We start from the raw sequence: 25911 nt of genomic DNA on the forward strand, positions 1-25911 counted from the left end.
TGCTGTCTACTAGCAAATAGCAAGTGTGTTTGGACTTCGTGTTTGTTGAATTTAATATTTGAGAGCAAGATTTGTGACACGTCATTGATCTTTGAAGCAGTGTCAACAAAAACATAATGATTTTATTTTTCTCTTCTCTGAATATGGCCATTTTGTCTGTTTTTAATTAGGACATAATCTTGAATAAATATGGATTACAAATTAAATGTTGGCAATAGAGCTCCGTTTGTAAGCATATCATTTAGTCTTAAAATTGTACAAATATATAATTGTCATGAACTCCTGTAGTTGCTGTGTTCCTTAAAAATTTTTTATAATGTTAAAATAATATAAATGTAATTTTGTTATAGCTTATGAAATTTTAAAAAGCCAAAGGACATAACTACTTTTTAGAAAACCTATAAAATTCCAGAAAGATAAAAGTTCTGAGAGCCCTTGTTTTAACGATATGTGTAAAAACACTGTAAACTAAATGGTGGCTATAAAACCTATGTCAACTTACTGATTTTGTCTTAGTTTCAAAGGTACACCTGGAAGGTTTTAATGATGAAGATGTAATCTCACGACAAGACCACGAACAAGAAACTGAAAAACTTGAGTTAGAAATTCAGCAGTGTAAAGAAATGATTAAAACTCAGCAACAGCTTTTGCAGGTGAATATGAATTACCTTGTAAAACTGTTCTCCATGAAAAGCCAGAATTGTGCTGAACCTTAGCAGATTTGTATTCCTTTATTTCATAAGGCCCTGGTATTTGACAGTTTTCTAGTCTATGTTTCCTGCTAACAGATACGTTGTGTACCATTCCTTAAATAGTCCATACTGTGCTAGTTGGGGTCGTAGCTTTTGGGAAATGGGAATTCTCGTTTGACTTTTGGATTCTTAATAATTTCTGTTCCTGCCCTGAAGTTTCACCCGCCTTCCTTTGCTTTCATTTCAAGTTGTTGGAGTGTTGCAGGGCCCCTCAGGAACTTACTATGTTTTAAATTTTAATAGCAGCAGCTTGCTACTGCATGTGATGATGATACCACTTCACTATTACGAGACTGTTATTTGTTGGAAGAAAAGGAACGCCTCAAAGAAGAATGGTCGCTTTTTAAAGAGCAGAAAAAGAATTTTGAGAGAGAAAGACGAAGCTTTACAGAAGCCGCTATTCGCCTGGGATTGGAGGTATTTTAAATAATGGTAGTGCTTTTGAAAATACTGGGGGTGGGTGGGCCTTAGTAGAATGCTTCTAAGGTCTACTTTGGTTTCTTGCTATTTACTTATTTTCTAAAATATTTACTGGTGATCTCATAAATAATTTGAAATGAAAGGGAGGCTGAGCATATAGAATGGGATTATTTCCCCTTACCAGATTTGAGAACTGAACTAAGAAAAAAAAAATGCTATAAGCATTTATTACTCCTTTCAGATTGGCTTTCTCCTGCTAAGAGATTTCCACAAGAAATCTCTTTTATCCATCATTCATCCACTGTCAGTAGGTGTGGTGTCAGAAGACAGTGCAACCAAGACTGCGTTGCTGTTTAAAAAGGAAGTATAATAAAAAAATTAAGTTCTCTTCTCCCCAGTCCACTATTGTTATATATACACTCTACAGCTTGCTTTTTTTTTTTTTTTTTTTTTGAGATGGAGTTTTGCTCTTGTTGCCCAGGCCGGAGTGCAATGGCGCGATCTCGGCTCACCGCATCCTCTGCCTCCTGGGTTCAAGCGATTCTCCTGCCTCAGCCTTCCTGAGTAGCTGGGATTACAGGCGTGTGCCACCACACCCGGCCTATTTTGTATGTTTAGTAGAGACAGGGTTTCTCCATGTAGCTTGCATTTTTTACTTAGCAATGTGTCTTCTAACATATTCCCCCCTCAAAAATTGTAGCAGTAATGTCTGACTATAGTTAAAAGAAATCAACAAAACTCATAGAAAAAGCTACAAAGTGAGAAAGTCTCCTCCTTTCCCATCCCCAGTTTCAGTCCTTAGAGGTAAGTTTTGTTAAAAGTATCTGTTGGAAATTCTTGTAGGAAGTACTATTTTAACTTTTAATGTATTTCAAGTTTTCTTCTTTATCAGTTTATTGATTCTCTGCTATGAAAGATAAGGAATTCTGTGTCCTTATTGTATCTCTTGCCTACACCCTTCCTCATTCACATCTCATGTCTTCATAATGTTGTTCCTTTTGTTCTTCTGATTGCCTTTTTTTTTTTTTTTTTGCTTTAAGGAAATAATGTGAAGCTTCCGTTTCATTTCATGTTTGTTCAACTTCAGTCAGTGTCAGTTCATCCCTGCAGTGAAAGCTGAGGACATTCTTATAGTTACTCTTGTTCTACCTCTCTTGCTCCCCTACTTTGCAGTTTTTGTTTGTGATACTATTTTTCATTGTTATCACATTTATAGTTTGTCCTTCAATACAATCCAGGTATAAGTACTTTGTCTAAACTTGAGACTTCAAAGTTGGAAAACCAGGAAAGAAAATTGATAACATTATAATTATGTAAATATAATTCTATAACCAAATATGTTTTGACACAGAAAATACTCTGTATTGTTAAGACTTTGCCACCCAGAGAGATGTATCACTATCTAGTGAATTCTTTGACTTTCTCTGTAGCTTCCTTTGTGATTTCCTGAATCAGATTCGGCTGCCATGTTTCTTATATCTCATGTTACTGTCTTTCTTGGGTTTCTATTCAATTTGCTGTATTACCTTCTTGAGTAATTTTTTTTTATAAATAGTGCATGAGCTATAAACATTCTGAATTCTGGAATATTCAAAAATATATTCATACATGATTGGTTTGACTGGGTGTAGAATTTAGATTACATTTTTTTCCCTCAAAACTTTGAATTATTCCCTTTCTCCTAGTGTTTAGTTTTACTGATGAGAAGCCTGATTGTAATATACCTGTGTTACTTTGTAGATATCTGTGTTTTGTTTTCTGTTTCCCTCTGTGGAAGCTTGGGTATTTTTTTAAAGTTGACATTTTACCGGGATATGTCTGGAGAGTTCCTTTCAGCCTAAAGATTCTGTATTTCTTTAATTTAGGGAAATTTTCATCTTTATTTTTTCCTTCTTTGACTTCTCTGTGTTCTGAAACTTTTGTTAGAAACGCATTTGGCCTTCTGAATATATATCTACAGGTTGACTTTTCTCAATTCTGGAATATTCTCTTACCCTTATCTTAGAGATCACGAAACTGGCCTTTCAGGGTCAGTTTTATTATTTGCTTTAGCCACTGAGTTTTTGTTTCAGAATTTATCTTTAAAATTTTCTAATGTCCCTAATTTTTGCTTTTCTTTATATAGCGTGATGATATTTTACAGATGTTTATTAATCTGTCTGATAATATGTGTTACATTTTTTTTAAAGATTTCTTTCATCTCTTGAATTATCTGTTATCCATGGTCAGTTTTCTATTTATCTTGACCTTTTTTATATTACTAGTTTTCTCAAATGTTTGGTGATGCATAATTCTGTATCAATATTTATGAATGAAAGATTGTGTGTTGCTTGTTTTAAGTAGCTGACATGGATTTCCTCAGTTCCAGTCTAAATGTCTGTTTCATCAGTAGCTATCTTCAGGGAACAACATTTGCACCAGCATTGTGTCCTACCTGTTTCCGAGCCCATATCCCCCACAGTACTCCAACAGATACTCTTGATGCTTTGCATATTGCTCCCAGTTGCCAGGTGCCTTTCCCTGCATGAGAATCTTTCTCCATCTGGTCACTGGGATGGTGTGCATAGGAGGGATAGGAGGGAGGCATGCAAGACCTGAGGGCTGATGGAGAATTTAGTTTAGGATTCATCAGCTGTTCAGAAGGGGGAGGTTTGACATAATTTGCATATGCCCTCTTGTGGTTTAGTGGTGGTGGCTACCAGTACTGGTAGATGGCTGGAGGATGAGAGAAATGCTTGATGAAGTCATAGGTCCTTTTTTTCAAGTGACTAATTTACAATATAGAATGTTTTTCTTTTGTTTGTAACTTCGTAATGTTTTGTATGTTCAAAAGTTAGGCTAATATTCTATTCCATTTTTTGCATTGTTCGTGTGAACTTAAAATTGATATGAAGACAGTGATGGTTGGTTTAGTAGGTGAAACATGAATTTCTATTTTTTAAATGTAATTTTTTCTTAACTGAAATTTTTCATAGTTTTTTTTGTTTTGCTTTTTTTTTTTTTGTGATGAAGTCTCCCTTTGTGATGGATCCTGCAGTGGCGCGATCTCGGCTCACTGTGAGCTCCACCTCCCGGGTTCATGCCATTCTCCTGCCTCAGCCTCCGGAATAGCTGGGACTACAGGCGGCCGCCACCACGTCCAGCTATTTTTTTTTTTTTTTTGTATTTTTAGTAGAGATGGGGTTTTACCGTGTTAGCCAGGATGGTCTCCATCTCTTGACCTTGTGATCCGCCCACCTCAGCCTCCCAAAGTGCTGGGATTACAGGCGTGAGCCACCATGCCCAGCTTTGTTTTGCTTTTTGAGACAGAGCCTCGCTGTGTCACCCAGGCTGGAGTGCAGGGGTGCGATCTCAGCTCACTGCAACCTCTGCCTCCTGGATTCAAGTGATTCTCCTGCCTCAGCCTCCTGAGTAGCTAGAATTACAGGTGCACGCCACCATGCCTGGCTAAATTTTGTATTTTTAGTAGAGATGGGGTTTCACCATGTTGGTCAGGCTGGTCTCGAACTCCTGACCTTCTGATCTGCCCATCTTGTCCTCCCAAAGTGCTGGGATTACAGGCATGAGCCACTGCGCCCGGCTTTTTTTTTTTTTTTTTTTTTTTGAGATAGGGTCTTGCTGTGTCACCCAGGCTGGAGTGCAGTGGCGCTATCTTGGCTCACTGCAGCTTCAACTTCCCTGGCTCTAGCCATCCTCCCTCCTCAGCCTCCCAAGTAGCTGAGACTGTAGTCCTGTGCCACCATGCCCAGCTAATGTTTGTATTTTGTGTAGAGACAGGGTTTTGCCGTGTTGCCCAGGCTGGTCTGGAACTCCTCAGCTCAAGTGCTCCACCAACCCTCAGCCTCCCAAAATACTAGGATTACAGACGAGAGCCAAAATTATTCTTAGTTTTTTTAGGTTAACTCATTTGACATAAGAAGTATGTATAGATAGCCAGAGAGCAAACACAGATAGCTAGAGCAATCATGTGAAATGGCAACTGTGTGGACGTTGAAATATTGATCATTATTCCTTTGGTTTGTTATGGTAGAGAAAGGCATTTGAAGAAGAAAGAGCCAGTTGGTTAAAGCAGCAGTTTTTAAATATGACTACCTTTGACCACCAGAACTCAGAAAATGTGAAACTTTTCAGTGCCTTCTCAGGAAGTGAGTACTTTATAAACTCTTTAATTTGAACTTGCATATAAATAAAATTATTTACATATTACAAAATACTATGTATGATTAATACAGAACTTTGGAAATCACCAATTAGAGCTAATTATAACTAAAAGTCAACTTTATTTAATTTATTTATTTATTTATTTTTTGAAATGGAGTCTTGCTCTGTTGGAGTGCAGTGGCATGACCTCAGCTCACTGCAACCTCTGCCTTCCGGGTTTATGCAATTATCCTGTCTCAGCCTCCTGAGTAGCTGGGATTACAGGTGTGTGCCCACCACGCTCGGCTAATTTTTGTATTTTTAGTAGAAATGGGTTTTCACCGTATTGGCCAAGCTGATTTTGAACTCCTGACCTCAGGTGATCCACCCATCTCAGCCTTCCAAAGTGCTGGGATTATAGGCATGAGTCACTGCACCTGGCCTAAAAATCAACTTTAATATTTTATTTACTGTAGTCAAAGTGAGGATGAGAGAGAGACTGTGCATACCCAAAGTGACTTTTGTTGTGAGTTTGTAATAATGTGAAGTTTTTGAAAATTTACATCTAGAATTTTTTTTTCAAAATGGAATCTTGCTCTGTCACCCAGGCTGGAGTGCATCTCGGCTCACTGCAGCCTCAACGTCCTGGGCTTAGGCAATCCTCCTTGCCTCAGCTTCCTGAGTAGCTGAGACTATAGGCACACACCACCGTACTCAGGTAATTTTAAAAAATTTCTTGTAGAGACAAATTTTCACTATACTTCCCAGGCTGATCTCGAACTCCTGGCTTAAGCAGTCATTCCGCCTCAGCTTCCCAAAGTGCTAGGATTATAAGTGTGAGCCACCCCACCCAGCCTAGAAATATTTTTAAAACTAGATCCTTTTGGCTGGGTGTGGTGGCTTACGCCTGTAATCCCAGCACTTTGGGAAGCCGAGGCGGGCAGATCACGAAGTCAGGAGATCGAGACCATCCTGGCTAACACAGTGAAACCCCATCTCTACTAAAAATACAGAAAAATTAGCCTGGTATGGTGGCGGGCAGCTGTAGTCCCAGCTACAGACTGAGGCAGGAGAATGGTGTGAACCCGGGAGGTGGAGCTTGCAGTGAGGCAAGATCGCACCACTGCACTCCAGCCTGGGTAACAGAGCAAGACTCCATCTCAAAAAAAAAAAAAAAAAAAAGAAAAAAGATCCTTTGAAACATGTGGACTATGCAACAAAGATAACAAGATTAATGATATTAATTTGAATTTGTTCCATCTCTTACCTCACTCAGAACTGCAGATGAATCATCCTAATGATTTACCTTCACTATATTTAATGCCTCACTGTATGTACTGCCTTTTTCCCTTCCTTGTTTTACAACAGGTTCTGATCGGGACAATCTTATAGTGCACTCGAGGCAGCCGCAAAAGAAGCCTCACAATGTATCTAATGGGTCTCCAGTTTGCATGTCTAAACTTACTAAATCTCTTCCTGCTTCACCTTCCACTTCAGACTTTTGCCAGACACGTTCCTGCGTATCTGAACATAGGTATTTGTCTATAGGTGATCTTTTCACATATTTCTAAAAATTGCTAAAGTTGCACTGCTGAGGAGAACGTGGCATGTCTGTAGTATTAGGAACAATAGAGATTTTGGAGAGGAATTTAGTAGATGATTTATTCATTCTACAAATATTGAGTGTCCAGTATATAAAGACACTGTTCTAGATGCTGGGAATACAATGGTGAACAGGTAGATCTGTTCCTTGTCCTCTTGGAGGTAAATCATGTGATGTGTGTCTTTTTATTTCACATTTAAGATATAATTTAGAATATAATCTTAATTATAGGAATTAATATTTTAAGTACTTTAATTGTATTAAATAGATGGATATTGTTTTGACAGTTTTTGTAGAGTACATATCTTAACATTTTTTTCTGGCATGCCCATTTTATTGTTGTTGAAGGGCAAAGAACTGAGAAATGCCTGTTCATATTGAGTGATAAAATCTGTGCCCAAGGATGACAGTGTAAAAAAACGTGGCTCTCCACCCTGGGAAACCCATATGTTGCTCTTAATTACTACATTTTGGTATTTTCCTCTATCTCAAGTTACTATAGCATTTTCTAAAATAATACCAATACTCTGCTTCAGCGCCAATTCCAAGATTAATTTTAAACGAAGCAGAGAAAGCATGTAGACCATTCCTAGTAAGATAGAGAGGAATAGAAAAGGTCAGAGGGGTAAGTTAGAAAGTATGGTGGCAATCTCTTTGCTTTTAATTAAAAGGAGGAGACAGTGGCCTTGGAAAACAGTCAGAGCTGAAGCAAACTCGGCCTGTGTTAAGAGACTGGAGTGGAACTAAGGGTTGAAGAAGCCAGCTGGCCCTTGGGCCAAGAATTATGAAATAGATGGAGTTTAAAACAAGAAAGGAAGCTTTTAAAAGGAGGAGGAGGACACACTATAAGTTGTAGTTGACTTTTAAGAGGTGCGGGGATTAGGACTCCAAGTAAATGTTAGAGGGGATGAAAAAGAGCTAGGTAAGAGCAGTCTAGCCAAGTGTAGGGACCCTGAGGTGGGACACACCTCATACATTTGCAGTGCTGACCAAGACCTAGAGGTGTGAGATGAGGATGGAGAGATGTAAAAGTTCAAATACGCACAAATACAGAGAGGATAAAATCATGAACCCATGTGTACCTATGACGCAGGTTCAGCAATTATTAACTCATGATCAATATTGTTCATACATAATCCCACTCTGCTCGCTGTCTCCACCCCACCCCCAACACATCTGGGATTTTATTTACAGAATATTTTAGTGTGCATTTGTAGGTCAAATATTGTTCTAAGGGAAATAGAAAAAACATTAGTTTTAAGAGAGTGAAAAGAGTACTGTTTTATAATGTCGAAAACAGATTGTAGGAGTCTAATAGAAACCAGGAAATCCAGTTAGGAGGCACTATTGGAGTGGGAACGAAAAGACAATGGTAATTTGGACTAGGCTCATAATGTGAAGGTAGAAATGCTTGAATTTGGGACCTATTTTGAAGTTAGACCAGTAGATGAGTTGAATATGGGAAGTGAAAGTTTATTTATTTTACAATCAAAAGATAATGTGTAAGCTCATAGTATTTTCTTACATAGAATGTTAATCAAACTTCCAAATTTGACCAATCAGAACTATCTGTATAGACACAGATGCAAATTCTAGCCACCATTGACAAGTAATGCATTTTATATCTAAGAGATAGCATAACATAGTTGTCTCAGTTGTTTTTATATATTTTACATATTTAGCTTTTTATATCATTGTTTTTAGTTGTGAAATATTTGACAAATATCTCTTGAAGACCTTGTTTTATGTTTAATAAAGTTCAGCATTTAGTACCTAAATCATAGGGTGTTGCAAGTTAAGTGTTAGTATATGTAAAGTACTTAAAAGCAGTACCTAGTTCATTGTAAATATTTAGTGAGCATAAAAATAAAAATACATGTACACAAATATAAACATGCTTTTTTTTGTTTCTGAGTGCTCCACTGAACAACATCAGTGGCATAGAAATAATTTTGGAGCTTAAAGGAATTAAATTATTCATTGTTAACTAGCCTCTAAGAGTAAAACAAACGGAAAAAAGTTTTATGACTAATAGAGAAGCTGTGCAGCCTGACATGGTTCTTCACATTTTAAATTATTTGATAAACTTGGTTCTCTTGCTCCCGAAGCATTTTGGATCTCGGTTTATATTAATATTACGACAAAATAATTAGGAGTATTTGTAGCTAATTTCTACAACATCCTCATTGTTCTTTCACTGTAGAATGGGATTTTACATAAAGGCTGTGCCTTAGATTCCAGGCAAGGAGACTTGTGCGTAAGTTATTTACAAGACTTAGTTTGATCATTTGTGCAAGGGATTCTGATGACCGAATTACTGTAAGTGTTGGTAAATAAATTTATAGTAATTTGGTCATCAGAATCCCTTGTACAAATGATTAAACTAGGCATGCACCACTACTCCTAGCTAAGTTTTTGTAGAGACAGGGTTTCACCATGTTACTCAGGCTAGTCCTGAATTCCTGGACTCAAGCAATTTGGCTGCCTCAGCCTCCTAAAGTGCTGGGATTATAGGTGTGAGCCACTCCTCCCAGCCTTTTTTTTTTTTTTTTTTTTTTTTTTTTTTTTTTTTTTTTTCAAGTAAAATTTTAAATTAGATTTTTGGCTTAGATTTTTAGAATTGAACTTAATTTTTTTTTAAGATTGCCACATTATGAGGTTGAATTATTTATTATTATTATTATTATTATACTTTAAGTTCTAGGAAAGTCACAAGAAATGTACATTTAGAAAAGTTTTTGTGAAAAAAATTACATGTTCAGTTGATAAAAAAGTATTCATTAGCTCAACTGCATAGATTTTAAAGTTACTGTTTAAGCAGATTTATTGTTTTGAGGCTGACTGAACCAAAACCATCTTGCTATAGAGTCTGGTCTTTTAGCCACTTCTGTAGGCACTCATTAAGTATCTGTCTGAATGGATAGATGAAAGCATACTTTAACAAGTGGACATGTAAAGAAAGAAGATATAAAGAGATAAGTAATAGTGGCAGAAAAACGGGAACATTTGGAATATTAGCTTTCAAAACCCTTAAGCTCTACTTTAAGCTTCTCTACCTTAAACTTCACTTGGCAGCATGCATCAAAGTAGACTAAAGGGATAAATAAAATAAATAGATAAAATAAAAGTGATAAATTACGCCATTTTGAAACACTTCTTTTTACTGTTTTTGATCATATGTCCTCCAAATTTACATAAATTAGCACAAGACATGGAAGCAATGAGACCTTAGACATCCAGGCATGTGTACAGTATAAAAGAAGGAGAGGATAGTCACTAAGATCTGCCTTTCTTTTCCCAACAGTTCAATCAATGTACTGAATATGACTCCTGAAGAAATTAAACCAAATCAGGTTGGAGGAGAATGTACAAATCAAAAATGGAGTGTGGTGTCAAGACCTGGATCACAGGAAGGTTGCTATAGTGGATGCTCCTTGACCTACACAAATTCTCATGTAGAAAAAGATGACTTACCTTAGACATGTGGACTGGAATTGTTTTCATTAACATGTTCATCAAATTTCACATCTAAGTTGAAACAGGGTGTGTCATAAAGTCAATTATCTCTAATAACTTAAGATGGTCTAAGTTAGTTGTTTGGACTTCCCCGTCTTCCCCCAAAGAATTGAAATCTTAAATCTATTTAAAAGGATATAAAAGCTTTGGATATGTATTTTTTAGTAACAGAAGCATCTGGTTCTGTGAATAAAGGAATGTATAGATGTTTGGATGGAAACAAAAGCACTAGAATGAGTTTCCTCTTATAGGTATTAAAAATAGCACTTTTAGGAAACTGATTATTGTAAATGTTTAATTTTGTCTCAAATATAGTTGGCATTGGAAGTTTAGCCTTTACTTGAATGTATACTGTAGATTTTTAACAAAGCAAGTTCTATATTTATTATGTTTAGTGTGATTTGAAATTACCTCTTTCATATGTTTTAAATAAAGTGAAATTTATGTATGTTTTGTACATAAATATACATGATTATGTTAAGAGGCTTTAAGATGTAAAAGTTTCACACAACCATAAGTATAGTATTTCATGCCAGTAAAATTTTTTTAGTGGTATTCTGTTTACAGATGTATTAGGACCATTGATGCATTACATTTAAGAATTCTTTTTAATACATCTGGGCAATAAATATTGAAAGCTATTCCATGAAGCTGAGTTCTTTAGATAATCAACACTACTAACATTACATTTTTGAGATTTTTATGACATTAGATTTTTATTTTGTATATGTAAGATATTATAATTTTTAAAAGGACTATTGATAGAGGAATAGGGGCAAGACAACAAAAGTACCTTTGAATAAAACAATTTAAGAAATTGGTTTAAGATATTGGATGATAGAAGATATTTAAGATATCTAGATGGTGATATTTTCCTTACGAGATGGGTACCAGTATAGTAATATCTGTATACTAACTAGGGCTTTGTATTGTCAATAATTTTTTAATGATTTTTTAATGAGGTATTTGCCACTAAAGAAATATGATAATGTAAAACCATCAAATTTTATAATTGAGATATTATGATACTCTGGAAAAATGTGTCATTTCATTTTCAGAAAACTCTTAGGCTCTCTTCAGTCTCTGTAATGTTTCTGATTGCATGTTTCATGAAAAGTATGTTGTTGTTTTGATAGTAATAATAGTAAATGTAGGCTCAGCTCTTTCCCAGGATTTTCATCAAAAAGCTTTAAGTGCCTAACCCTGCTTGTCTCTGTACATAGAAGCCTGCACAGATCCAATCCTTGCTAGGTATCGTAGTTTAGGCCCATTTACCTTCCCCTATACTGGCAGTTCAGCCACTTACATGCACTTACCCTCTTTGTGGCTATTTTAAATTCATATTATTAAAAAAAAAAAAAAAAAAGCCACTTATTTGTGTTATCCATTCACTATACATAACTACGTAACTCTTTGGAGTTTCATAGCAGCAGCCATTTTTTTCAGGGCTGATAGGATACCATTAAGAGTATCTTACGAGACATTAGTGGATATACTCATAATACAGTAACCATATTTATAGTTTTAAAGAGCTAGCTCTTGAGCATTAGTCGCTCAGTACCTTCAGCTTGATGCATGGTCACTTCTTTACTATTTAAACTACTACACATGGTACAAAATATCGAAGACACTACCATATTCTAAAGGAAGAAATCTAGCTGGGATGTAGGCTTTTTTTGTTTTTGCTTTTGTTTTTGTTTTTGTTTTTTTGTTTGTTCTGCTGTTTAGCAATAACATGGTCAAAAAAGGCAATCAGAAATTTTAAATGCAGTTAATGGATACATTTGTCAAGAATTTTCCCGCCAGGGTTTTCCATGGTGTACTTTGCAAGAAATAAGCATTCTAATTTTTAAATCTCTTTAGCAAATATTGTATTTTATGACAGTGGAGTTCTGGAAAGCAGCATCTGTTTTTCGTTGCGTGTTTCCATTTTAAAGTGAGTTCTCAAATTGGAAAGAAAAATTCCTTGAGACTTACTTTAAAAAAGTGTGAAAGAAACAGCAGAGTGAAAGCCAGACTCATTGCACCTTTGATGTCTGCATAGATCCAGAAGTTGGACATTTTACCTAACAACATCACTTTTGTTAAACATTCCAACTCCAAAACGATCCCCAGTCACTTTAATCTCAGAATGTTGGAATGATGTCTGTTGGAAAACCCAGGACTCCACACACAAAACTGCTAAGATTTTGTTTCCCATCTCTTTCTAGGTGTTTGCAATGTACAAATAATACAGCTGTGCTAATCTCACATTTAGCCATGATAGATGATGGTTCTAGAGTATACTTCCATTTGTAAGTCCTGATAATCTTAAGCGCTTTCTTGTTTATCACTATGTAAATCTGAAATATTTTGTACTTCATTTGTTTTTATCCATTCTGAATTTTCAAAGCATAAAAATGTGAAAGAAAAATTGAGATAAACATTTTGTTCACTATTAAGTATTTGCATCTGCAATCTATAATGAGAATGATATTAAATTATGACTAAAATTTAACAAATAGTATTTTCTTATAGAAGCAATGTATTAAATGATTAGAACACAGGACAGTTCACAGCAAATTGTTTACTTACGTGGCATAATTGAAATACTATTATTTGGAAAGAGTTCTATATTGCTTACCTTAGCTAACCAGAATTGTTCATAGACTTGTGATAATATGGTGTTATGGGAAAACATTTCGTGCGCATGATGAAGAGAGCACCGTTAATCTAGTCTTGACTGCCCCTGGTGGAACATTTGAAAGCCCCTGGGACCCCAGGAGAGAGGTTTTTGCAGCATGTATGCCTGGAACACACTTGTGAGTTAGCAAGACCCTGCTGTGATTACGCTGTTGTACAGGTCTTCAAAGTATATTGCCTAATATAAGTCATGTTATTTCTAGATTGGATTTTAAGTAAGTATGGATTATGGAAGTCTAGTAAATATACTTTTCTCTATGTTTGTCCTTTTTCAGTCTTTTGATAAGCATTTATGAAGTACCTACTGTATGTCAAGGGTTACAACTACTTTCCAGTCCTTGGAGATACGAAGACAGATAAGCATGCTGCCTGTTATTGAGAATCTGAGCTGAGTGGAAGACCAACTATTAAACCTACATTGTAATAAACAACGGTAGATGCTAATGACACATTCAATCTGTTCATAAAACGTGGACTGATGGGTTTGCTCCAGGGCCACATTCGTTTCCTAACAGTAACGTGGCTAGGCTTCCATTTATAAGTCTTAGCAGTATTTCCTTTGTGAAGTACTATGTAATAGATGATTGTTTGCTAGATTTTGTTTTCTACCATCAAAATGTTGACCTGCAAAGCAGCGTAGGATTTTCTCTCCTCAAGAACATGTATTATCTAGTAGAAAAAGCATTCCCAAAGATTTGGCCCATGCAGATAAGGATAATGAAACTGGTCACTCTAATCCTTTCTCTAAATATACAGTGTTTTTCAAGCTGGATATAAATTAGAGTGGGTGGATATTGATTAAATTATTTGATTTATATAAAATCAAATGATTGAGGTTTTTTTGAACATTTACAAATAATGGATTGCTGAGAGCTCAGGAAGTACTGTAATGTCAGTAACATGAAGCTCCTGATAAAGATCCACCTCATTCATATCTTTGAGCTTCAGAAATACATATATAATGCTTAACAGCACAGAATATTTATTGATGACAAATATGAAATACTGATGAAACAACACATTTCTTTACTGGAATGAGTGAACTATGAATTTGGGGTTAGAATCCTAAAACTCTTCTTTCTCAAGAGGGTAGGAACCTTGTCATGAATCCTTATGCATGTGTATTTCCAACCCTATCTCAATTCCTTGCATATAGAGTATCATGATAGAGTTTAGGTTATGCTACAATTAAACATTAAGTCAGTGTGGCTTAATAAATTTAATTTATGCTCATGAAATGTCCAGTGTGGACTGGGCAATCCTCCATTTTTAGCTATGCCATCTGGAACACATGGTCTCCAACATTGCCAAATCAGACAGCAAGCAGACTAGCAGATGGTGTAGGATATTTTTAAGGGCCAGACCTGAAAGAGACATGCCTTCCACCTACAGCCTCACTGCGAGCAAGACTGGAGGTATAGATAGAACATGTAGCTATTTGGTGAGCACTTACAGTCTGCTACCAAATGTAGTTGATGCTAGATATTTCATCCATGCACATTGCTCTGCAAGGGGTTTAGTGCTGATTATTAAAGCAAGTATTTTTAATTTTTGGAAGGAATGTATTTTAAAGCTTCTCACAGATTCTAGCCTTTTTGTAATACAAGTTTCTCAATGTTCAAATGGTAGTTTTCCTCATTTAGTTATTAAAATATCTTACAGTGCGCAGAACACTTTTATTTTTCAACTGTCAGGGAATCTTAACCTTCCTATTTTTAGAGTTGATAACAGACTCAAGTGTTAAATAATGAACCCAAGGTCACATAACTGCTATTAAGTGATAAGACCAGACTTTAACCCATATCTTAGGTGTGCTAAATTTCCACCTTTTCCCACACTGCTGCAGTGCCTGCCTGGAGGGCTTTCTAAGTGAAATTTTTCACCCATTAGCTGCCACCTATAATCTACATCAAAAGTAGTGATCATTTGGTGTATGTGCAAGACTTGGCCTCATTTTTTTGTGGTTGGTTACCATGGCAAATCTATTCAGGGTTGGACCACTACCTTTTTGCAATTAAGGTATTAAGGATTTCATTGAAATAGCTATTTTAGTAGTTACTCAAAAGGCCATTGAGTAATCTGAAGATACATCTATATCGCCTGCAATTTGTGTGTGTGTGTGAGTGTCACCCAGGCTGGAGTGCAGTGGTGCAATCTTGCCTCACTGCAGCCTTGCTCTGCCGGGCTCAAGCAGTCCTCCTACCATAGGCTCCCAAGTAACTGGGACTACAAGTGTGTGCCACCAGTGGTGCCTGGCAAGTTTTTTGTATTTTTTTATAGAGATAGGGTCTCACCATGTTGAACAGGCTGGTCTTCAACTCCCAGACTCAAGTGATCCACGCCCCCCTTGGCCTCCCAAAGGGTTGGGATTATAGACGTGAGCCACTGCCTCTGGCCAGCCTGTATTTTTGTGCCCTGCCATTTTGTTCACTCTTGGCAGTTTGTGTGCCGTGTCCCACTGTGGCTACAGTCACAGTGACCAGAAATACCTCATTTTGTCCAAAAGGTTCAGTCACCTTTTGCAGACATTTTATCATGAAAAATATAGTAGTAGAATTAAAGAACGTGAATATTTTTACTCAGTTTTAGAAGGAATGCAGCTGATGTAGGGCAGCTGGATATTTTCTAGTTTCCCTGTTGCATCTGCATTTAGATAGATTTTCTTGTTTCTGGTCTGTCATGACAGTTTAATTCCTGTTGACAGTGCTCTGTTAAAGCAAACCATACCCCAGCCCAGTGTACTCATTAGAATAAAGTAAACATTTGCATATTCCCTAGAACCCTAAAACTGATAACAAGAACCCTCCATTCTGGCTTTTTGGATCCAATTTTCTATTATATATGATGTCTAAACCGAGGTGGTGAATTGTTCATCCCAGCCAGGCATAGGGTCAGACAACTGAGTTCCCTAGGTTTAGACTCTGCTAGTGCTTAGCCATGACTACTATGGCTGGTTTTGTTAACCTCTAAGTATAGTTTTTACTTGACTATAACATGCTGTAATTTATTTACCCTACCTTGAGATTTTTTTCTTCTGTAATTCTCAACCCAGAATTATTTCAAACTAAACTTGTATTTTGCATTTTTAATTAGTGAAGAAGCTCAATGAAATGCAATTTTCAAAAAGAGTGTAAAGCTTTTGTGGAATATCAATTTAATTTCCAACCACTTTTAGTTTCTTTTATCTTGAAAATCTTTTACCTTGATAACTAGTTGATTTGATTTTGTAATGTTATTCCTTTTAAGCAAAGAGGTATTAAATAATAAGGAAGACTGGGTGCGGTGGCTCACGGCTGTAATCCCAGCACTTTGGGAGGCCGAGGCAGGTGGATCACCTAAGGTCAGGAGTTCGAGACCAGCCTGGCCAACATGGTGACACTCCATCTCTACTAAAAATACAAAAATTAGCCGGGCATGGTGGCAGGTGCCTGTAATCACAGCTACTCGGGAGACTGAGGCAGGAGAATTGCTTGAACCTGGGAGGGGGAGGTTGCAGTGAGCTGAGATCGTGCCATTGCACTCCAGCCTGGGGGACAATAGCGAGACTTCATCTCATAAATAAATAAATAAATAAATAAGGAAAATCTCTGGGGGACAAGAGCGAGACTTCATCTCATAAATAAATAAATAAGGAAAATCTCTAGAAATTAGATATCAGTGAAATTAAACTTTTCCAAACAAATAATTTTTGAGATTCTGTGTTAATGCCCCAAAGAAAACTAGAAATCCAACAACTAGCCACATATAAAGCCTTGGCACATATGTTCTAAAGAAACTGTTTTGATCTTAAACCATGAAAAATTTTAACTGGAGTTTTAAAAATCACATTGCCCTTTTATTTCCAAAGCACTCGTCTTCATTTTTATCAAGGGCAAAGATCTGAGGAAACAACTCATAAATGCTTTTCGTTGTTATTGAGGCAGAGTCTCACTCTGTTGCCCAGGCTGGAGTGCAGTGGTGTGATCTCAGCTCACTGCAACTTCTGCCTCCCATGTTCAAGCAATTATCTGTCTCAGCCTCCCAAGTAACTGGGATTTCATGCATGCACCACCATGCCCAGCTAATTTTTGTATTTTTAGTAGAGACAGGGTTTCTCCATGTTGGTGAGGCTGGTCTCAGAGTGGTCCTGACCTCAAGTGATGTGCCTGCCTCAGCCTCCCAAAGTGCTGGGATTACAGGCATGAGCCGCCGCACCTGGCCTCATAAATGCTTTTAATTGAAATTCTTTGATAAGGAACGAAAAGACTATGGTAAATCTCAGAGGCAAATTCTGGCCTTGGCAGTGAGGGCCAGAAGGGGGTGTACGTCGGAGACACAGTTGCTTGTGGTGTGGTTTCCCAAAATCTGGAGGTGCACTTTCCTGTTGACTCAACAATCTTTCTCTGGACTTGGTAGCCTTCTGTTTTGCAGACCCCCAAGTACTGTACAACTGGGATTCACTAATTATAGCTTGAGTGACTATAAATTGTTATCTAAATGAGAAACTTTTGATATTGAAATGGGGAGCTATTCATGATTAGGCCTGTACCACAGCGGAAACTGGCACAAATGGTCACCCTGTGTATAGTGGAAGCCCTGTCTAAGTAAGCAGAACTCTGACTTGAGTTTTGATTGTTGAACCTGTAAACCAAAAATAAAATCCTAAGCCCCCCACCCCCAACTATTTGAATGGGTCCCTTCTCTCAGCCAAGGGCATTCCAAAGTTAACCTGAAAAACTAGTTCAGGCCATGATGGGAAGGAAGGGTCAGACATGCCTGATTATACCCTCCTTCCTCTTGGAATTCAGGAAAAGCTAACCAGCATTAATATCAACACAGACTAAGTCTTACAAGAGACATTTACAATCTATACTCCCTGAAGGCTGTTACCTGGAGGCTGTATGATAAAATGTTGGTTTCCACAGCCCCTTATCATCATAACCCATACATTCCTTTGTATTGATTCTAAGTCTTTAGATAATAACTCATTCAGGTGGCATGGTTGCTCACACCTGTAATCCCAGCACTTTGGGAGGCTGAGGTGGGTGGATCATGATGTCAGGAGTTTGAGACCAGCCTGACCCATGGTGAAACCCCATCTCTACTTTAAAAAAATGCAAAAATTAGCTGGGCGTGGTGGTGCATGCCTATAATCTCAGCTACTCACGAGGCTAAGGCAGGAGAATCGCTTGAACCCAGGAGGCAGAGGTTGCAGTGAGCCAAGATCGCTCCATTGCACTCTAGCCTGGGTGACAGAGGGAGACTCCATCTGAAAAATAACATAACATAACATAACAACACAACATAATGTAACTCATTCAACAAATTGCCAATCAAAAATTTTTAATCTACCTGTAACCTGGAAGCCACTGCTTCAAGTTGTCCCACCTTTCAGATTGAACCAATGTACATCTCACAGGTATTGATTGATATATTACATCTTCTTAAAAAGTGTATAAGCAAGTCACACCCAGACCACTTTGGGCACATGTCACCAGGACCTCCTGAAGCTATGTCATGGGCCTCTCCTTAACTTTGGCAAAATAAACTTTCTAAATTGAGACCTATCTCAGATATTTTTGGGTTCACAAACCCTAATCCCTACAAAGGTACTTCCTTTAATTCGTGCCTCAGGTATAGTTTCTAAAAGATGGAATCAAGTTGTGGTCTAACCTAATATGTAGTCAGCTCTCCTATAACACTCATAAACACCATGTAAAAAAGCACAAGTTTATCTCAATGCAGTTGACATATTAGGAAACAATTTGAGCATAATGCAAAATTTGTTTTAGCTTATGTGTGATTCTGTTAGTGAGAAACACTAAGTGAATGCAGAAAACTGCCCAGCTGATCCAAAATAAACGGTAACACATAAAACAAATACACATCTCAAATGTCTACTGTTACAGTAGATAGGTAGGCATGAGCAGGGCAGGAGAGAGCTCCCCCACCACCCACCAGGATGGTCAGACGACCATCAGATGATGGTATGGCAGTTACCACACTGCCTCTCAAAATGATCATTGGCAGCCAGGCCTAGGAGAGGCAGTTTCCTGATGGTTCACGGTTGTCACGCTAACGTGATGATTGATTGCAGGCATCAGGGAGAGGCAATTTCCCAGATTAAAAACACTTGAAATTGGTAATCAGCTTCCAATAAAATCTCAGGAATTAGGTGAGTGAGCTTTAACATATGCATTAAGAGACAAAATGGCGGAGTATGGCCTCCCAGGGGCATTTCACTAGAAGAGGGAAGAAAGCCTCAGGTGAGCATGCATACAACTTCCTAAACACTCTGTGCATGTTCACCTCCCGAGCACAAGGAGGGCACTGTGCGTGCCAGCGCCTACCCTAAGGGAAGAATTATGGGAAAAGGGACACAAGACCCTGGAAGTATGCCAGCATATTCAACCCCAAGTCAAAAGGTCAGATGTCGCACTTATCCTTCAAGTCACCTGCTTGTGTCTCTTCCATGCGTACTTTCCTTTCTTTCCTGCTCTAAAGCTTTTTAATAAACTTCCACTCCTGCTCTGAAACTTGCCTCAGTCTCTCTTTCTGCCTTAAGCCCCTCTGTCGAGTTCTTTCTTCTGAGGAAGCAAGAATTTAGGTTGCCGCAGGCCCATCAGTAATTTGGATATTCACCACCACTAACACCACCATCTATCTCAGTTTCCCATGTACATTAAAAACAATACTCATCCCTATCTGACATTACAATTTTCCCCTGGGATTTTAGACAACTCTCCTTCTATCACTTTATAACATACAAGCTGCAACCCTTCCAACCCCTACTTCCACAAGCTAACTTCCAGTGTTTTTCAAGGTAGAGTATCATGTTTGTGGTATTGTTTTTGCATTTCTTAACCACTTAACATGTATAAAACTCTGCTACCATTTTTTATTAGGATCATATTTTTTAATGAGTCAGTGATGAATTATTATTATTGTTTTTTTTGAGATGCAGTCTTGCTCTGTCCCTCAGGCTGGAGTGCAGTGGCACCATCTCGGCTCACCGCAAGCTCCGCCTCCTGGGTTCATGCCATTCTCCTGCCTCAGCCTCCCGAGTAGCTGGGACTACAGGTGCCCACCACCATACCCGACTATTTTTTTGTATTTTTAGTAGAGACAGGGTTTCACCGTGTTAGCCAGGATGGTCTTGATCTCCTGACCTCATGATCCACCCACCTCGGCCTCCTAGAGTGCTGGGATTACAGGCGTGAGCCACCAGCCCGGCCCTGATGAAAATTTTTTACTGCTGTGCACCTAACTCCATTTTCCCCATAGGTCCTGTTATTTTTACTATAATTCTGCAAAACATGATTTTTAGGGACATATGTGTTGTATTAAAGCAGAGTTGATGAAAAAGAGCGCCTTTTGTCCCTCCACTTATCATACGCTGACTGCTGACAGTCTCTCAAAATTCCATGCCAGCTTTCCTGATTCTACACATCTGTAACAAAGTATTATTTGAGGGACAGAAACTTTAAAAATTGAAAACAACCATCAAAAATACATCAAGCCTTTGCTGTGCCAGGCACAATACTAAGCCTTAATAAGCCATTTATTTGACTTTTCCTAACAACTCTCTATGCAGAAGCTATTGTTACACTCACTTTATAGATGAGAAAACTAATGCAAAGAAAGGTGAAATTGCCCAGCGCCACACAGCTAATACGTGGTGAAGAAGGCATGTGAACACCAGGAATCATTTTATAGCACATTTTCTACTGAATCTGATGAACTTGCAAGTGCCTGATTGCATGCTGCTCACTAGGGGTGTTGCCTGAGAGGTCTGGATGGGCTGAGCTTGAGAAAGGATCAACATGCCTTTGGCTAGAGACTTACTGCATCCATCCTTGGAAAAGGAAAAGAAAAGAAATGGTCAGTGAAAAGTTCAAATTCTTACTTTGTGGATATAACATGTCCTAGTTGCCACAAGATTATGATGTTTTTCAGCCATGTCCATGAAATCATCTTTGCAAAAATAACAATGAAAAAACAATGACAGTGAAAGGGATCTATCTGATCTAACCAACTCCCATCTTGCCTTGAACCTCCAGTCTGCTTTAGTCATTCCTGGGTTTGGGCCAAGCTAACTTTGGGAGAAATTTATAGTTTAAATGATAACAGCCGTTCCCCAAAACTAAACCACCTTTGTAAAGCAAATGAAAGACCACCAGGTTAGGTGGATGACAGGAGCATGAACTCTGCTAAGGTGTAGACCTAAACAATTACTAGCCATTTTTCTGGAGGTCACAAGATTTGCAACTTCCCCCAATTACTCCTGCAGATAACATTACTATTGTAGAACTTAAGATTGGTCTTTTGAGATGTCTTTTCTGACTTTTATATTTCTGACTACCATGGCTCCACTTGGACCTGCCAATCAGGTGGCCCCACCAAGAAGCAAACTCTGCACACCTCTATGATTGCACCCCCAACCAATCAGCAGTACCCATTCCCTTGCCTGCCAAACCATCCTTGAAAAACCCTAGCCTCCAAATTTTCAGGGATGCTGATTTGAGTAAGACTCCAGTATCCTGTTCAGCTGGCTCTGTGTGAATTAAACTCTTTCTCTGTTGCAATGCTTCTGTCTTGATAAATTGGTTCTATATAGGCAGTGGGCAAAATGAACCAATTTGGCAGTTACACTCAGACAGTGGATCTTTGTGTAGGTTATTCAACAGTGTTGTGCCCGCCTACAGGACGAAACACCAAGCTCACAGAAGAGTGTTCACTTAGAAGAAAGCAACACTAATGATTCACACAACATCCTGAATTTGTTATGTCCCAGAAAGCCTTATCATAAATTCAGTAATTCTGGTTAATCTACCAAGATAGTGTGTTTGATTTTGTAAGGTATACGGCAGTGATCTCCTATTTTGGTGTTTTTCAATAAAGTTTTGGTTACGGACAAATCAAAAATTGATGAAATTTTATTTTCCTTTAATATCAGCTTAAATGGTTCTTACAACTGTAAAGCTTTTCCTGACTCTGTAGGGAGGCAGTCACAACTCTGTTCTCAGAACTGAACTTTCTTTTATTCATTCGGCAAATGTTTATTGAGTACTTATTAGGATTGCTATGCTAGGTGCTGGGATTCTAACATGGAAGGTGACTTGGCCATTGTCCTCAGAAACTAACAAACTACTGGAGGAAATAAGCCAATGGGCCACTTAGGGCAGTTGAATAAGTGCTCAATAAAAGTTTTGGAGGGCTCTGAAGCAGGGAAGAGGGGGAGAAGCATGTTTAGCCTGCGGAATAGGAGGTCAGAGAGGATGCTTGAGCTAAGTATTGAAGAGTGAACAGTACAGATAGAGGGAACAGAACATACAAGGTCAGAGGTGTGGAACCATGTGACCTTCAGGGAAATTACAAATGGCTCTGTATGAACACAGTGAAGGGTGTGGGAGACCAGTGGGAGGGGTAGAGAGGAGCCAGGTTAAAAGGGTCTCAGATTCAAGGAGTTTTGAATTTACCCTGAAGGCTTAGTGATGTGCTTGGTCAAGCACTACTGTGACCCAGAGTGTTCCCTCTCTCTCTTGTCATAGCATTGTGCATATCCCTCTATTAAAGCATTTATTTCAAATGCCTTAACTGCATATCCTTCTGTCATAGCATTTATCACAATTCTAATTTCCATATGGAGTATTGCTGAAGAGAAAGCAAAATGGAGATGAGACCAGGTTGCAGTAATCCAAGCAAGAAGTGACTGAGAGGAAGGCATGGTCCTACAGGTAGACTCTGATTGGATGTCGGGGTTAAGTAAAATAATCTAGGTTGATTTCCGGCTCAGATAGCAGTGGATGAAAGGGCTTACAAAGAACAGCTTTAAGGGATTGAGCAGAAAATAGTCTAGTCAGCAGAGCTGGGTTGCCTGTGTGTTAACCCCAGCAAAGGTCTGTCTTCAAGACTGGAAAATGACCTCTAAGTCTTACACATTCTGCCTGCTAAGAGTGCTTTTGCATTCCTGAGGCCTTGGGCCAAGCTGTACCAGTGTTACTAGATAAGTTTATCCTAACAATGTGATTTATGGTGAATGCCTTTTTCGCCTGTGGACTGGAGTCTGAGTAGCTGAGATCAGTCAGTTGGGTAGGCACTGCATACCTATGTGATGACCCCCCATAAAAGCAATAAAAAACCCTGAGCACCAAGTCTTGGATGAACTTCTGTGGCAACACTTCACATGTATTGTCACATATTGCTGTGACTCCACTGGGAGAAGATACCTGAAAGTTTGTGCTTGCTTTCTGCAAGACTTTGCTCAGGTGCCTGCCCTTTTGCTGATTTTAATCTGTATCCTTTTGCAGTAATAAATCATGACCACAAGTATAACAGCTTTTTCTGAGTCCTGTGAGTCCTTCTAGTTCATGTGAGTTCATCAAGCTTAAGGGTGATCTTAGGGACCCCTGACATAGGGATAATGAATTGTTCTGGACATGTTGAATTTAAGGGTCTCTGAGCCATTCAAGTTCGTGTGGATGAACTTGGGTTTTTATTAGGGGTCATCAGGTAGGTAAGCAGTGCCTACCCATGTGACTGCCTACTGTTGGCATTTGGATGTATAAGTTTGGAGCTCAACAAAGAGGTCTGGAATAGATATTGAGATCTGAGAGCCAATACATAAGTGGCTATTGAAGCTAGGGGCATACATGAGGTCACAAAAAAGAGATAGATGGTAGAATGAGAAGCAGAAAGTGGAGACTTGGATATCACTGGCATTCAAAAATCAAATGTGCAGGCATGGTGGCATGTGCCTATAGTCCCAGCTACTTGGGAAACTGTGGCAGAAAGTTTGCTTGAGCCCAGGAGTTCAGCAGTGAACTATTATCACACCACTGCACTCCAGCCTGGCCAACAGAGTGACACCTGTCTATACTTGAGAAAGAAAGAAGAGAAAGGAAAAGAAAAGAAAAAGAAAAAAGGCAAATATGGAAGCAAAGGCTCCTTTTATGGAGTGAAGAGACAGAGGGTTAAGAGTCAATATCAAGAATATATCTAGGCCAGGCATGGTGGTTCTTGTCTGTAATCCCAGCACTTTGGGAGGCTGAGGCAGGTGGATTGCTTGAGCCCAGGAGTTTGAGACAAGCCTGGGCAACATAGTGAAACCCTCCCTCTATAAAAAATACAAAAATTAGCTAGGCATGGTGGTGTACTTGTAGTCCCAGTTACTCAGAAGGCTGAAGCGGGGATCACTTGAGCCCAGGAGGTCAGGTTGAGGCTGCAGTTGAGTGCGTGATAGCACCACTGCACTCCAACGTGGGTGACAGAGCAAGACCCTGTCTCAAAAAAAAAAAAAGGCACCCTTAGGAAGGAGACAATTCCAAGGAAGTTCAAATGTTATAAAGAAAACAATATATACAAAAACACTGGCAGTATTGTGGTCATTAGTAACTGTAAGGAGAGTTCCTCTGCATTTCCTAAGCTAATGTAACCAATATTTATTGAGCACCTGCTGCGTCCTGAGCCCTCATGAACTCAGTATAAAAGGAGACTCCCAGGTAATTTTATCTTGAGTGGGTATCTCCCTGGAGAGAGTGCAGTGGTGGGGAACTCCTCAGTCCCTCGTGAGAGTGGGAGGATGGTTGTATGTCCTGAGCTGTATCTTAAAGGATAAGTAGGAGTGAACCAGGAGGGATATGTCCAGGGCACCACTCACAGTGGGGTTTTGGGTAGCATAAAGGGCAAAGCAGGGGACCAGACACCAGGCCAGCAAGAAAGTCTGGAATCTGATCCCTCAAGAGAAGCTTGGGCATTATCCTGAAGACATTTCCTGGAAACACTGAAGGATGTAATACAGAGGAGTAAAAAGATGACTCACACTTTAAATAATAATTCACTTGGCAGTTCTGAGAATGACCTAAGGGAAACAGATCTGGGGGCAAGAAGGGCTCTTAGGAGACCAATGCACCAGTCCTGGTGTTTGGGTGTGTGGGTATGAAGTTCTTTCATTTGCAGTTCCTATATGAGTTTATTTTTCTGCCTTAACTAAGGTCCCTGAGAAAAACAGAACCATGTTTTATGCTTTTATAAATTTCCTCTTTCTCTCCAAGCTGAGCATGTGGTCCATCATGAGCCATCCGGGAAAATACACTTTTATACTGGGAACCTTTCTGACATATGCATGCTTTTCAGGAAAGTGGAAAGTATATACTCATTGAAAATTAGTTTCAGATTTGAGATACACTGTAGGACTCAATATATTGCCCTTATTAGAAGGCAAATATTTTACTGTCATACAGATGACTAAGCTGGACCTCAGGAAGAATTCATTTCTGTTTTCTACATTTAATTGACATGAAGGTTTATTCATCCCTACCGTTATTAATATCAAGAAAATGGACAGAGGCACTAGCATTATTTTAATCAGATTAGTTCTAGATAATGGGTGAATTATCCTAGGAAGAAGAACTAAAACCCGACCCCTGGCAAACTCCTAATGAGTCTGTACTGCTATCATTGGTGGTGTCCCTCGGCAGCTCACAGCCATGTTAGGTGAATGTGGGCCTGTGGGGAAGTCCTGTAGTGCTCCCTGGAGAGCTTGGGGAGAGATCACCAGCAGTACCCAGTTGTTTAGTAACCACGCTCTGATTGGTGCGTCTCATAATCAGTAGTGCTGGGCACCTGTCATATCTAGAACAAGTTTCTGCTGGCAGCCGAAGTCCACTGTTGGCTTTGACATTTTGGTCCTTAGAGTACGGTGATAATGGTCGTGTGTAACCCACCAAGAAGTTAACTGTTCATAGCAGCTTGAGTGTAATAACTCCTGGTTATACTAGCCTAAAAAGGCTTTCTGCAAGAAATGCAATATAAATTGGG

The 25911-nt window shown here is 38.7% G+C and overlaps 1 protein-coding gene across 4 annotated transcripts in view; it reads left to right on the forward strand.

Annotated features, from left to right (window-relative positions):
• Positions 1-13371, forward strand: part of SSX2IP (SSX family member 2 interacting protein) — a 47921-nt gene extending 34550 nt beyond the window's left edge. For 2 of the 4 annotated variants that reach the window (XM_007978119.3, XM_007978120.3), the window contains exons 10-14: positions 517-653; positions 996-1169; positions 5203-5317; positions 6681-6846; positions 10220-13371. In XM_007978119.3, coding sequence (XP_007976310.1) covers positions 517-653; positions 996-1169; positions 5203-5317; positions 6681-6846; positions 10220-10394 — 767 coding nt within the window. In that variant the 3' untranslated portion in view covers positions 10395-13371. The remainder of the gene's footprint in view (positions 1-516; positions 654-995; positions 1170-5202; positions 5318-6680; positions 6847-10219) is intronic. The other 2 variants (XM_007978122.3, XM_007978125.3) reach the window with 2 other exon arrangements.
• Positions 13372-25911: the final 12540 nt, after the last annotated feature.

The sequence above is a fragment of the Chlorocebus sabaeus genome, chromosome 20 (assembly GCF_047675955.1).
Source record: "Chlorocebus sabaeus isolate Y175 chromosome 20, mChlSab1.0.hap1, whole genome shotgun sequence".
NCBI lineage: Eukaryota > Metazoa > Chordata > Mammalia > Primates > Cercopithecidae > Chlorocebus > Chlorocebus sabaeus.